Here is a 14,997-nt window from a genome sequence, read left to right on the forward strand (position 1 = left end):
CTTGTGTGAGGACTAATATGTAGTGTGGGCCTCAAAAGTGGCCAAAAATTATTCACCCATGACCCACCTGAACTATTATTCTCTGTAGCTATTCCTTCACCTAAAAACCACCCCCTACGCAGCAAAAACCCCAGCCGTGTTCCACCATATACTAACCAAACCCTATCTCACAATTTCCTTTTTGCTAATATTTCAGAATCGCAAAGAAAAAAACACTAAATTATTTATTTTCATTTTGTTTGCAGATTTTTTCTTTGCTATATAGATTTATACATACATAAAAGTTATAGAATAACTATATGTATAATTCGATTTCATTAGTATTAGCACTTTTTCTCATCATCTCATGCTTCCTAACATGGATAAACATATTTTAATTCTTTTTTTTCAGTGTCTTAAAATCAATTTTTTGAATAATCTTAGAAACAAAGTGCAATTTGTTTGGAGTTTCATATTGTCTTGGAATTTTTTGTTTGTATTTATATTGCTTGGTGCTAAGGTGGATAATGGTTGGAGTTTTGGCTAGCTGAAGGTGGCTTTGTGCTTAGTTACAAGATTCCTTTTTTAACAAAAAAATTGGATTAGAATTGATTTTGGGAAGATGAGAGTGTGTGTATGTGTGAGATGGTGTATGTCTGTGAGAGATAGCTAAATCCTAAAAGACCAAATAATAAAAAGAACAGGATTTTATTGGCAAAGTAGACGATATATAAAGTAATTTTCCCGTTATTTTGCTAACACAGTGCACAAAAAATGCCATTATACTAAGTAGGGGTATATAAAGGAAATCGATAAACAGAACCAAATTGATAAAGTAGTTAATTGAAAAAAGAAAAGAAAAAATGATTTAGAGGAAAAAAAAATTGATCGTAACTGATTTGACTCGATTTGAATAAAAAACAAGAGGCCAAATTAAGACAAACCAATCCAACATTATATATATTCAATTTCTTAAAATTATAATCTACTTTGTAAATATTTGTTCTTAACTTTGTCATAGTTTTTGTTTCTTAACATTTTAACAACATATTTGGCCTTGACAACAAAAAGCAAATTAATTTTGTTATAAAATGTTTCACATCGAACCAAGAAAAAAAATCAAATAATTCAAAAAAAATCGAAAAGACCAATAAAAACTCGATTTTATAGGTTTAATTTTATTTATAGATATAAAAAAATCAACACAATTGATTTGATTTAATAAATAAAAAACCCGAATAACTCAGATATATTTACACGTACCAAGCATCAAACGAATAATATAAATATATGCATGAATACAAAAAGAATTGGGTAAAAAAAAATGACTAGAAAACTAATTTAGAAAATGAGAGTGAAATAAATAGAGAAGAGGAGGGCTGATGATGAATGAAAGGTGAGGTTGAAGAGAGAAATACCACTAGTGACGAAGAGGGTCATAAAAGTGGGACCCATACACTTTTTTTCAATAATAAATTACCTTCACATGCCAAATAATACTTGTGTCTCATCCAATCATAAAGTTTTTCATCGATTTAAACAAAAGGCTAATAGATGTACGATAATAAAAGTTACTGTATTACTTTATGTCCTTTTCAACATCATCATTTTTAAATTAATTGATCACGTCAATCATTTGTATAGGAGAAGAAGAAATCGTATACGATATTTGGAAAATGGAAAATTATGTCATATCGAATGTAGAAAAATTAAACATGAAAAATCATGACAAACACGTCCATATAAAATCTGGTAAATCTAATAAAGTTATTTGTTATCCATAATATTATATTTTTGCCACATTTATGCTCGTGCATGAATATGTATATTTTCACATAGTATTAATGTAACTATTTTTTTTTCAATCCCAAATAATTACTTACATTTTTGTAGGTGTGTACCATGAAATCGATAATACTTTAGTAGCCATCCTAAGGAAGACATAAATTGATCAAATTTCGATTCAACTTTTACAAAGTAGTATTTTCATTCAACGATAAGTTCTTTATATGTATGTGACGATAAAAAAGAGGAGACTACAGTTCCTAAAAGACAAGGCCGAAACTTAAAACGTGAAACATTTTTAGGCATAGGTGTTGTCGTTTATATTCACATGTAAACTATGTTATTGAAGTACCTAAAAAATAGGAAACAATCAAGCAGAATATTTGATATATTAGAAGAACAGTTATCACTAAAACATTAACTTCTGCATTGTCTTCAACACAATATTAACAAAACACACACACACACACACACACATATAACAGTTCCAGAAGTAGAAAAAAAAAATTTCCCTGATTTAAATCGAGATTGGATTAAAAAGGGAATATTAATATAACTTCGGATTTGTTTAGGGGGGGGGGGTAATAGGACTCTCGCAAAGTTTAGGTATCTTTTTGAAAAAAAGGGTCACGTTCAGCGGGGTATCGATGTATTTTCTCTTTAAATAATAAACTTATTTAACTCATCAAACCAATTTAACACTTATATTTTATACCCAATCAAATATGACCCGTTTAAAAAGTGGCAAAGGAATCAAACCCATACTTTCTATTAAGCTACTTTTTTCAAATCTAAGATTCTTTTATCTCAATTCAAATATATTATCTTTCAATTTAGATTTAGATTTAAGTAGCTTTATCTTTCTATTCAAATTCAAATACTTTTAAATATCATTTTTTTTAAACATTAAACGACATTCTTTCCCATTAAAATGCAATTTTACAGATAACACAAAATTACTTTCGTATAATTTAACTTTAAAAAATTCTAAGTGAATCTTATATTTTAAGAAATCAAGTTAGCGTATATTTTTTCTTTATATTTTGAGTTATTTATCTATAATATGTAGTGTGTAATTTTTTGATATTTTCAAAGAAAAAATTTAACTCAGGAAAAACTTTACACTTAACTTTATTTCTCTTTCCTGTCAATTCCAGTTTACTTCCATCCTTTTCTACTTTATAAATATCTTTTCCACTTTATTTGTCATTTATTTGTCATTCCACAATTTTTTGACACCTAAGACCAAGATACTTTTTTTTATTGGTCATCTTGTACCTTAATTACATTTTTTTTTCTATCAATCTTGTACCTTAATTACAATACCCTTTTCATTTGTTCAGTTGTTATTCTTCATTTTTCAATTCTTCAACTTTTTTAGTACTCTCCGGCTAGTGGAATATGCCCAAAAAATTCTTGTTTTCAAGTTGACGGGAGAATTCGTCAAACATTTTATTTCTTAAAATATAAGATTCAATAAAAGTTAAATTTATACGGAAGTAATTTTTGTATTATTTGTGTAATTCCATTTTAATGTGGAAAGAATATGTCGTTTAATGTGGACAAAATTTGATATTTAAAAATATTTGAATTTGAATAGAAAGATAAAACTACTTAAATATTAATTTAAATTAAAAATAATATATTTGAATGGAGATAAAAGAATCTTAGATTTGAAAAAGTGGCTAAATAGAAAGTATGGTTTAATTGTTGTGCCGCTTTTTAACCGGGTTATATTTGATTGGGTATGAAATATGAATTTGGTTAAATGAGTTTGATGAGTTAAATAGGTATATTATTTTAAAAAAAAAAAGGCTTTAATGACATTGCATGTCAACTAGCTAGGAAAGAAGAAGGCTTTTGTGGTGTTTAGTATGTTTTGAGGAAAATAGTGATAGTTAAGTGACTTTGTTGTTCTAAAAATTAAAAGTGATATTTGGAGGCAATTCTCGAAACTTGGGTAATCATTTAGGGAATTAACTGTATTAGAGACTAAGAAGAGAGACATTTAAAAAAATCATCAAAAGAAAGTTGAATCAAGACTCAAATAATTGTAAGCAGATTGAGGTACCAACATATACATGCACTAGTAACTAATGAGTTGACAACTTTTAAAATGTTTAGTCGGGTGCGGGTTCAAAATTTTAAATTTATAATTAGTGCATGTTAAATAAATTTTTAGAAAAATAAATTTAAATTTTGTACCAAAACTTTTGATAATGGTCTATTTTTAGTACATAAAGTCATAAACTAGCTAGTACTATAATTTATTTAATTTCCTGTTAAATAATGTATATGTACTTGGTAACGAAGGGAAGAGGATATGTGACTATCAAAGCCAAATTTTGTACCAAAACTTTTGATAATGGTCTATTTTTAGTACATAAAGTCATAAACTAGCTAGTACTATAATTTATTTAATATCCTGTTAAATAATGTATATGTACTTGGTAACGAAGGGAAGAGGAGATGTGACTATCAAAGCCGGTACATGCAATTGCAAATCTATATATAATATAAAGTTAGGTATAGATAAGGTGATGTGGCACCTCTCTGGCCACCATTCCTATTTATCTTTTTTCTCATTTTTTTTGAAAATTTTCCCTTATTAAAAAATCTCCAAAAAATAAGTAAATAAATACACCTCCTTTGTGTCATTAACAAATTATTACTCCATTATTATCCCGCAATGGTTTTCTATGGCTCCACTAACATTTAGGAGTGCAAGTAGTCTAGCACTTGAATGCTTTTGGAAGGCATTTATTTATGTGAATTCTTCAATTGTTTCCCAAAACAATAGGTTATTTGTTTTGTAACTGATACATTTAATGAGTACGTTAAATTGGATAAGGGAATTATGGGAAGGTAGTGAATGAAAGTCAAATGTAAAATAATGGCAAATGTAAGGAATAAGATGAATTGAAAGAGGAAGCACGAAAAGGAAGAGAGAGGGAAGTTAAGGGATTTAAAAGTTAAGGGGTTTCAATGAATGTCAATATTGCTGCCGGGTTTAGCTACAACCATTATCGGCTCAAACGGATGATTATCACTCATTTATTTTACGCTAAAATCAGGATGAGTAAACTAAGAGAATATTACAAAAGATGAAGTAAAAGTAACATAAGGTGGCAATTTGAAGAGGTTATGAGTGATTTTGAGTAGAAAGAAGGAAATGAAAATGGTATAAACAAAAAAAAAAAAAAATGGAGGAAAGAGAGGAAAATTAACAAAGGAAAGAAGATAAATTTTACGGATATCTCCATCTTGATTCCTCATCCACGTCTATTTGTGGCCAAAATTTGCGCATGTGCATTCACCTTTGATTTTATTCTTAGATTAAGAAAATCTTTTGAAGATCATCATATTTTAACTTACGACACATATCAAATATATTACATAGTACAATCATCTACAATGATATAATTACCTACACATATACATCTACAAAAGAATGTAAAAGTAATTTCACCTTAAATTAAACATTTAGTAAAGTTTAATATTTCTAAATAATGAAATTAGAGGAAATATTTGTATTTTTTTTAGGAAGAATATTCATGATGTAAAAGAATTTTTTATGATGATGTTGTTATGGTACTTACTTTCATAAGATTACGTTATGGGTTGAATTTTTGGCTTCATTTTTAAAATAAAAGTTCTATGAAATATCCCTGAGTTGAAATTATAAACATGTATTTTAGATTATCTGTTCTAAGTAAATATAAAAACATGTTTAGTTGTTGTAATTTTTTTTTAATTATTTGATGTTCAGCAATAAATAAATAAATGAAAACATTCGTAACTGAAGTGTTTTCGCGCGGACCAATTTACTATATAGTCAGCAACCTTAATTAGGTCCCCCACATTTCAGTGGCTGCCAATTTAGATTATATCATTAACTAGTACACCTATCCGCGCTTCGCGCGATTGTAAAAAGTTAAATATTAATATCATGAATTTAATAAAGAAAATTAATAATTACGAATCTACATCGTTTTATAAACTTTTAACATCCTATATAAACTTATTTGAAATAAATGTCTGTGAAAAAAAAGTATAAAATAACTCATTTAAAATTATAGGTGAACTTGAATAAGGAGAACAAAAAATAAAAGATAACGGAAAGAGACATTAATTGTAGTGTAAAAATCTGGAAGATGCACATCTAAAATATCGTTCAATTTTTTCTTCTTCTGATACGGTCTTTCTCTTAGTATGTTGTCTTAGTAAGAATTGTCTTTCGCTAATAATAAGGTAGACTTTGTTTCCAATTTTCTCTCCAATAAATACTTGAAATAAATAGAAGAAAAAAAAATGAAACAACAAAAGAAATGACTGAGATAAAACGCAAAAAATAGGTGGTCCAGGAAAAAAGACAAAAAGAAAAAAAGAAAAATGTGATTCTCGCTTTATTTTTTCGTTTTCTGTTTGTTTCTTTCTTTCTTTCCTCCCATCAATTTCATCTAATCGTCCTCTTAATTTTCTGTAAAATTCCTGAAATTATCTTCTCTCACTTGTCAATTCTTCTTACCTCTATATAAGTTTAAAAAGGCTTCAACCTTTGCCACTCATGTAACATTAACTGTCGCAAAAGATACGTTCTACTATGGAAGCAAGAAAACAGATGTTTAACACTGAAATAAGACAAGAGTAAAAAAGATTAAGAATAACTGTGTAAGATATTTTTTATTACAAATATAGAAATGTAACTTTACGGTAAAAAATGAATTTTCTTGTTGTTGATAAGAAAAACAACTATAACTTAAATTATTTTTTTGTACCAAAAAAACTAATAAAATCTATCAAGACTAAAAATAATAATATAAGTACATCAAGATGTTAAACTTTACTACAAGTTCCATGAATTTAACGAAAAACGGTTTCACTAAATATGCACAAATACAAACATTTTGTAAGCACAACTTTGACAGAGAAAAGCGACAGATTTAATATATAATTACCAATGAATTTTGGTTCTTTGTAGGTGCCACACCCTCTCCATCCCTTCTCCATAAGCTTAATTTGCTCCAAAACAGTCCATGCAATATTATCTTTAAATCAGATATACAAATAAGCTTAAACCATTTTTCACAAAAAATGAAAAAATCAATATCGATTTTGACACAAAATTGTTACCAGTAAATTTTCTCTCTTTTTACATTTATAAAAAGACAACAACATTTCATGCTATGTTGTATATGCTCTCAAAAACATAATAACAAATCTAAAACACAAAATCTATCAATAATTAAGATAGTAGAAAAGAAAAGATAAATCGCATATTAAGAATGCTGAAATTTTTTAAAGAAATTACGAAAGACATAGAAGGAAGAAAGGAGATTATAGGAAAAGAATTACTTGTTGCAAGATGAATATATGCTAGACTGCTCGTTATCATTTACTACATGTCATTATTACCTTCACTAATTATCCATTTCGTGGGTAACTGCTGCCCATACTATGACTCATTCATTTTTTTCCCCATTTATTTACTATAATTCTTTATTATTTATTGTCTTTACATGGACTTTAAATATAGGCAATGAGGAAAATGATAGAAAAATTGTCAAAAATAGGAGAAAAAAGATAAATACTAATGGAGGCCATACAGAGGTGCCACATCACCTTGTCTATGCCTAGCTTTATATTATATATAGATTTCAACATACATCTGATACGTGTTCCTACTTAAACCCTCCATTTAACAACATTTTTTCTTCATACCATTAACTAAAACTATTCTCTTTTCCTCCTCTCTCTCTCCACATAGAATTCATTTTTCTGCAAGAGTACCAACCATGGGTGGTTGCAAGACTGAGAAGGTATGTTCTTGATTCTTCCATATACAACTCTCTGGTCTAATTCGTGAGAAAATACTAAATATTTGAAAAAGATTTCAATAGAGATATCATAAATAGATGACGGTTGATAAAGAATTGTGTTGATGAATATACCGATAAATTACAGTTGAAAAATAAAATGAAAAATGAAGAACAAAGTAAATAAATATTCTTCAGGCTGAGGCGCGGATATCTTGCTCTTTTTAAGGAGATTTAAGCCCACTACAGCATAATCTTCACCGGTTCAGCAGTACAACTCTGACTTGTCCTCTCCAGGATACAACAACTCGTCAACGTCGTGTGACTCAAACAATTCCGGACTAATTGAAGAGTCCAAAGACACCTTCCTTCAATATAAAATTACTCTTTGTTGTTCTCACTTTTTCAAAAACTCTCCAATATTTTTCTTTCACCAAAAGCTAAGGATGATTTCTATTTATAGGTTAGAAGTTCATCCTTGGAGTGAATTAGATGAGTAGTAGGATAATAATATGAGTAAATATTGAGAGAATTATTACTTAGGGGTTACATGAGTTACCAGAAGAATGTGGGTAAGTTAATTATGATAATGGAGAGAAAAGTTACAAAGCAATTTTGGCCACATTCATCCAAATATGGACGTGGGAAACGAACTGCACAACCAGGAATCTTGACAGCATCACTTTAATATAATTATTTGTAATATTAAAATGCTAATAACCCAACAAATTGCATATATGATTGATCATATAGTCGTGCCTGCATGTTTCTTAAGTTCTTAACTTCTCATACAATTTTTTCTTCTCCTATGTCTTTTCACTTACACACAAAAAACTAGATCATCCTTGCATAATATTGTTGAGGAAATCTTTCTATAAGAGCTTTGATTCATTATGGTGTGCTTATAGTTATTAAGAACTTCTCATACAATTTTTTCTTCTCCTATGTCTTTTCACTTACACACAAAAAACTAGATCATCCTTGCATAATATTGTTGAGGAAATCTTTCTATAAGAGCTTTGATTCATTATGGTGTGCTTATAGTTATTTGATCAGTACTAATTAATAACCTTACTTTATTTTAATTTATTGTTTAATATAACAGACCACCATTATGGTGCTCAAGCTCAAGGTTGATCTTCAATGTTCCAGCAGCTACAAGAAGGTTAAAAAAATTCTCTGTAAATTCCCTCGTAAGTCTTTATTTCATGAAGGAAAGTACAAGATCAAGAATTCTATTCAATGTTTTAAAAGGCGAGGGCGTAAGGCGGGGCGTTTTACGTACGCACTCTCGGTGAGGCATAAGCCCGAGGCACGGGGCGTAAGCCCCATGGGGTTTTAATTTTTAGTATTTTATAAAATTATATAATTATAATAAATACTTTTAAATAGGTGAAATAAAAAAAATTGAAGAAAGCTATAAATAAGTGATATATATATATATATATATATAAAAAAAAATATAAAAATAGATTGTTCTAATTAGTTTTTTTTTTTTTGGGTGGATATATGTATGTATATATATATATATATATGCTCCACCCTCACAAAAAAACTAATTAGAACAATCTATTATACGCTACTTACAAAATGTTGATCGCTCGTTACTTTTTTGAGATAGTAGAAGACAAGATAAATAATAGGAAAAGAATATATATTAGGCATTCTATAATAAAAAAAGGTCTTGACTTTTAAATTTAATGCTTCAGTTCCTTTTTAAAACATTTGAGTAATTACATGTTGACTTTTGAGAATTTGGGCATTATATTAAGGACTTATTTAACAAATTTCGTTTTAGTTTGAAGAAGTTGTTTGGGCTTACGCCCCAACAAAAAAAAAGCTCGCCCAAACGCCTCCTGGGTGTACGTGACCCAAATTCCGGGCGTACGCCTTTGGGGACTTTCGCCCCAACCCATCGCCCCGGGGCATTTTTGGTACGCCCCGCCCCAGGGCTAGCCCCGGGGCTCGCCCCGAAAACGCCTTTTAAAACACTGATTCTATTATTATGGAGAAGAATTAATTTGATTTTTTTTCTTTTTTTGTGATGTAAAATTTTTTTGGACAAGAGAAATTAGAGACCAGGTATATGATGAGAAGGCAAATACAGTCACAATCACTGTGGTATGTTGCAATCCCGAGAAAATTCGTGACAAATTGTGTTGTAAGGGATGTGGAGTGTTTATTAGCATTGAAATCATAGTACCTAAATCGCGAACACCACCGTCAACACCACCGTCAACACCACCGCCATCACCACCACCACCACTTCAACTCACTCTTAATTTGCCATTAGTGCTAATGCCAATTCAAGTGTACCCACCACCGCCACCAGGATGCCGTTGTGGGCAATGCGACCCACCACTGCAACCAGGATGTCGTTGTGGGCAATGCGACCCACCACCGCCACCAGGATGTTGTTGTGGGCAATGCGACCCACCACTGCCACCAGGATGTCATTGTGGGCGATGCGACCCACCACCGCCACCAGGATGTCGTTGTGGGCAATGCGGCGGAAGGGGCTGTTGTGTGAGCAGATGTGATTGGTACTAATACCACAGGATGCTCAATTATGTAAGGTGGCCCAATGGCAGCTAGATTATTATGGGTCATTATCTAGGCTTATCAATGCATCTTCTGATTGGGGTCTCTTAATGTGGTTGTCTTTTTCTTTACCGATTGTCATAGATGAAAATCAATGTATTGTAGTTTTTTTTCTTCTTTGCTTTTTCTTTTGTCAAATAGAATAAAAGTCGTTAACAATATTGTTGGTAAAGCTTTGATTAATAAATGCCATTTTTCAACATTACTAGAGGTCTAATTTCTCAAAATTTTTGACAAGTTCGATTGAAAATCCTTCTAGTTCCAATTTGTGCATCACTCAATTAGAATACTTAAGTCTCCGGATAATAAAAGTGTTATTTTTGTTGGAGCAAACAAAATAGGGAAACTTACATAAATGACTACATTTTAGGGGTTGTTTTTTAGGCATAGCTACACTTTAGCTTATTACATTTCGTAGCTACAGTATTCGCGCGCTACAGTAGATTGTATTCAAAATTCGGCTGTGTCAGATTTTGATGTATTCAAATTAAATTTCACTGTATTCAAATCAAATTCCAATGTATTCAAGTTAGATGTATTCAACTAAGTTTAATCCAAGTCAAATGTATTAAACTCAACTGTATTCATTTGTAGCTACTTTTACACTATATTCACTTTATTATATTTAAAATTAGTTGTATACAAAAAAATATCCTTCAAAATACAATAAACAAAAATACACCCCAAACACATTTTTGCACTAAAAATTAATGAATACACTCAAATACGAAATACAAGAAATAAAATACACCTAAAAACACTACATCGTATGCTAAAAAATTAATGAATACACTGCATTGTATGCTAAAAAATTAATGAATACACTCATAAAAGAAACACTATTTTTCAAATCCGGCACCGGAAAATGACCAGATCTGGTAATACCGGCGGCGAGAAAACACCGACCATGCTTGCTGAAAACGACAAAACAACCAAAAAATTAAAAAAATCACCGCCACTTTCACTTCCATCACCGCCGGATAGATTTGAGCCATAACAACACCATTACACTGCAATCTGAGAAATACTCAGAGATCTGAACTTAATTTCTATGAAGAATACGAGCAACAAGACAAAGAAGACGAAGAAGAAGTAGGGAACGAAGAGTCCTGTCCATACGGTGGGGAGAGAGAGAGAGAGAAGGGTCAAAAACTCTACTAAAAACTCTTCTGGATTTTGCAAAGGAGATCAGAGAAGAGAAAGAGAGGAAAACGTGTGGGGACGTAGGGAAATACGCTTTATTCTAAAGAAAGCCAACTAAGAATTGTCCTTTCAATCCAATACTTTTAGAGAGAGAGAAAGATGCTGAGAACTAAGCAGATGGATAATGAGGGAAGGAGGGAAGGGAGAGAGAAGGGTGGGAGGAGAGAGGAGTCCGGAACCAAAATGCCTCCCAAAAAACCACTTTGAATCAAAATACCCCAACAAAAAAAAATGTTACAAAACTACCTTTAGCGCAGTAATTTACTGCGCTAAAGCGACCACGGAGACGGAGCGGGTCGCTTTAACGCAGATATTCTTGCGTTATAGAAGCTGTTAAAAAAAAATTGGCCAACTTTATTTTTTGCAACACTTAGTGTTTTTTTCCATACTTTGACCAATGATTAGTCGTGTGTCAAAACTCCGAAACGTCAATATTTTATATAGAACCTGATATTTTCTTTTACGTATAATAATGTAGGCTCAATACATCAAGGATACGTAAACGTTCGGATCGTCATTTTAGGGGTTATTGAAGACTTGTTGTCATTAGCTTAAGGTTTTTTATTTTTAGGATTTAGATTTATTGAAAATAAAGCCGTTGCCAAAAGGTTTTTAACTGCTTTAGCGCAGTATTTTATTGCGCTAAAGAATATTTTTTTTTTGTTTGTATAGCGCAGTAAAACAGCGAGCACTAAAAAAAAAAATTGGCAATTTTTTTTTTTTGCAACACTTAGCGTGTTTTTTCATACTTTGACCAACGATTAGTCGTGTGTCAAGACTCCGAAACGTCAATATTTTATATACAACCTGATATTTTTTTCTGCGTACAATAATGTAGGCTCAATACATCAAGGATACGTAAACGTTCGGATCGTCATTTTAGGGGTTGAAAAGGTGCTCGAAGTAAGTTTTATTTGTAAACTTTAGTTTAAGTGTTCTATATACATAGACGTCCATTTTTGTTTGAAGCACTTGTTGTCGTTAGGCTTAAGGTTTTTTATTTTTAGGTTTAGATTTATTGAAAATAAAGTTGCCAAAAAGGTTTTTTGAATCGCTCGCTAAAGAATTTTTTTTGTTTGTTTGTATAGCGCAGTAAAATAGCGAGCACTAAAAAAAAAAAAAATTGGCAATTTTTTTTTTTTTTTGCAACACTTAGTGTGTTTTTTCATACTTTGACCAACGATTAGTCGTGTGCAAGACTCCGAAACGTCAATATTTTATATAGAACCTGATATTTTTTTCTGTGTACAATAATATAGGCTCAATACATACATTCGGATCGTCATTTTAGGGGTTGAAAAGGTGCCCGAAGTAAGTTTTGTTTGAAAAAACTTAGTGTTTGACTGTAAGGTTATTTTAGTCAACTTTATATGTCGAGAAAATTAGTCAGCTTTATTTTCAAAAATTGAAACCGCAGAAGTGAAATTGACATTCACAGCTACATTACCCTCGGATTTTTACGTTGAAATCTATTGCGTATCATCATCTTATAAGTAAATAAAAACTGAAAATTTCAGGCCAATTTGGGGGAAAATTGAAATTGAATGGGATAAAAGGTGTTTTTTTAAAAATCGGCGGTTTGTCCGCATAGATCTCGAAAAAATACACAAGTTCACAATAAAAAAAACGCGTAAAACGGACATCCGAGCGCAAAGTTATGATCATATAAAGTTTGACCACTTTACAACTAGTTTTTCTCCCTATATTTTTTAGAATTATATTTATATTCAAAATAAAGTTATGTCTTGATTAAAAAATAACACGCTTAAATCAAAACCTTAAAAAATAAAACACTTAAACCTTAAACAAAACTTACTTCGGGTACCTTTTCAACCCCTAAAATGACGATCCGAATGTTTACGTATCCTTGAGCCTACATTATAGTATGCAAAAAAAAAATCAGGTTCTATATAAAATATTGACATTTCGGAGTCTTGACACACGACTAATCGTTGGTCAAAGTATGGAAAAAACACTAAGCGCTACAAAGAAAAGATTTATTAAAATAAAATGTTGCGATCTTTTTATGGAAAAAAACACTAAGTTCCTTAAGTGTGTTATTTTTTAATGAATAACTTTCTTTCGAATATATTGCAAAAAAAAAAATCGCGTAAATCGGACGTCCGAGCGCAAAAAATCGCGTATATTCGAAATAAAGTTACGCTTTAAAAAATAACACACTTAAATCTAAACCCTAAAAATAAAAAACTTTAAGCTAATGACAACAAGTCTTCAAACAAAAATGGATGTCTATGTATATAGAGCACTTAAACCTTAGTTTACAAACAAAACTTACTTCGGACACCTTTTCAACCCCTAAAATGACGATCCGAATGTTTACGTATCCTTGATGTATTGAGCCTACATTATTGTACGTTTAAAAAATATTAGGTTCTATATAAAATATTGACGTTTCGGAGTCTTGACACACGACTAATCATTGGTCAAAGTATGAAAAAAAACACTAAGTGTTCCAAAAAATAAAGTTGGCCAATTTTTTTTTTTTTTTTGGTATTGTTTCTATAATGCAGTATTTCTTGCGTTATAGATTTTTTTTTTTTTTAACAGCTTCTATAAAGCAGTAAAATACTGCGCTAAAGCAGTTAACGGCTCCGGCTCCGTCTCCGTGAACTGCTTTAATTTACTGCGCTAAAGGTAGTTTTGTATATTTTTTTTTGTTGGGGTATTTTGGTTCAAAGTGATTTTTTTGGGGGCATTTTGGTTACGGACTCGAGGAGAGAGAAAAATGTGGATACAGAGGTTGCTTTTGTATGTTTTAGTTATGGAGTGGGGTTGCTTTTGTATGTTTTAGTTATGAAGTGTAATTGATATACACCTTTTAGCTATGAGACGTAAATAAATTAAAGTATAGCTACTAGATAAAAATAAAATCTAATGTTAGCTACACCATGTAGATTTTCCAACAAAATATTGTACTAATTAAGCCCAGCTGTTCTAGAATTAGAGTAAGTCTTCAATTATTTTGAAGAAATTTAAAACAATTATAATTACAATTTTGTGAGTAAACTTGTGGTTTGGTGCTTCATGCCTTTGCGCTTTGTCTATCTAATCAAGCCAGTTAAGAAGTTAATCATTCCTGAAACTATAACAACTGGAAATGCATTACAGATTGCAGTTCGTAAAGAATGTTGAAAATTTCACACCCTATCATATGCAAGAGAGTTGGCAGTGATAGTAAAGGAACTAAATTTGTCGAGAAAAAATGAGGAATGCGCATTTGCTTGAAATAGTTTCCAAATTACTGTTTTGCAAAAAACATACATGAATATATTGGTAGAGACAACCTCGATGTAGTTCATCTTAGGAATAAAATAGGTGTAATCACGTTCTACCTAGTTTTTCAAGAACTTTATTAGTAGTACATGAGACTTCTTAGTAGGGGTGAACTTGGACCTGGTTGGTTCGGATTTTTCAAATACCAAACCAAATCAATTGCGTCGGGTTTTTAAATTTATAAACCAAACCAAACCAATAAAATTTGGATTGGTTTTTCTGATTTTTCCGAAAAAGTCTTCATACAAAATGTATGACTTTTGCTTCAAATATTTCTTTAGTTCTAGTAAGATACAACTATATAACTAAGGTGTTTCTT

The 14,997-nt window shown here is 30.8% G+C and overlaps 1 protein-coding gene across 3 annotated transcripts in view; it reads left to right on the forward strand.

The window, feature by feature from the left end:
• Nucleotides 1–10,386, forward strand: part of LOC132058777 (protein PYRICULARIA ORYZAE RESISTANCE 21-like) — a 34,117-nt gene extending 23,731 nt beyond the window's left edge. The window contains exons 1-3 of one of the 3 annotated variants that reach the window (XM_059451109.1): nucleotides 7,433–7,583; nucleotides 8,686–8,773; nucleotides 9,649–10,321. In XM_059451109.1, the coding sequence (XP_059307092.1) occupies nucleotides 7,560–7,583; nucleotides 8,686–8,773; nucleotides 9,649–10,130 (594 nt within the window). In that variant the 5' untranslated portion in view covers nucleotides 7,433–7,559 and the 3' untranslated portion in view covers nucleotides 10,131–10,321. Of the gene's footprint in view, nucleotides 1–7,432; nucleotides 7,584–8,685; nucleotides 8,774–9,648 lie in introns of those variants that run through there. The other 2 variants (XM_059451110.1, XM_059451111.1) reach the window with 2 other exon arrangements.
• Nucleotides 10,387–14,997: the final 4,611 nt, after the last annotated feature.

This window comes from Lycium ferocissimum, chromosome 6 (assembly GCF_029784015.1).
Source record: "Lycium ferocissimum isolate CSIRO_LF1 chromosome 6, AGI_CSIRO_Lferr_CH_V1, whole genome shotgun sequence".
NCBI lineage: Eukaryota > Viridiplantae > Streptophyta > Magnoliopsida > Solanales > Solanaceae > Lycium > Lycium ferocissimum.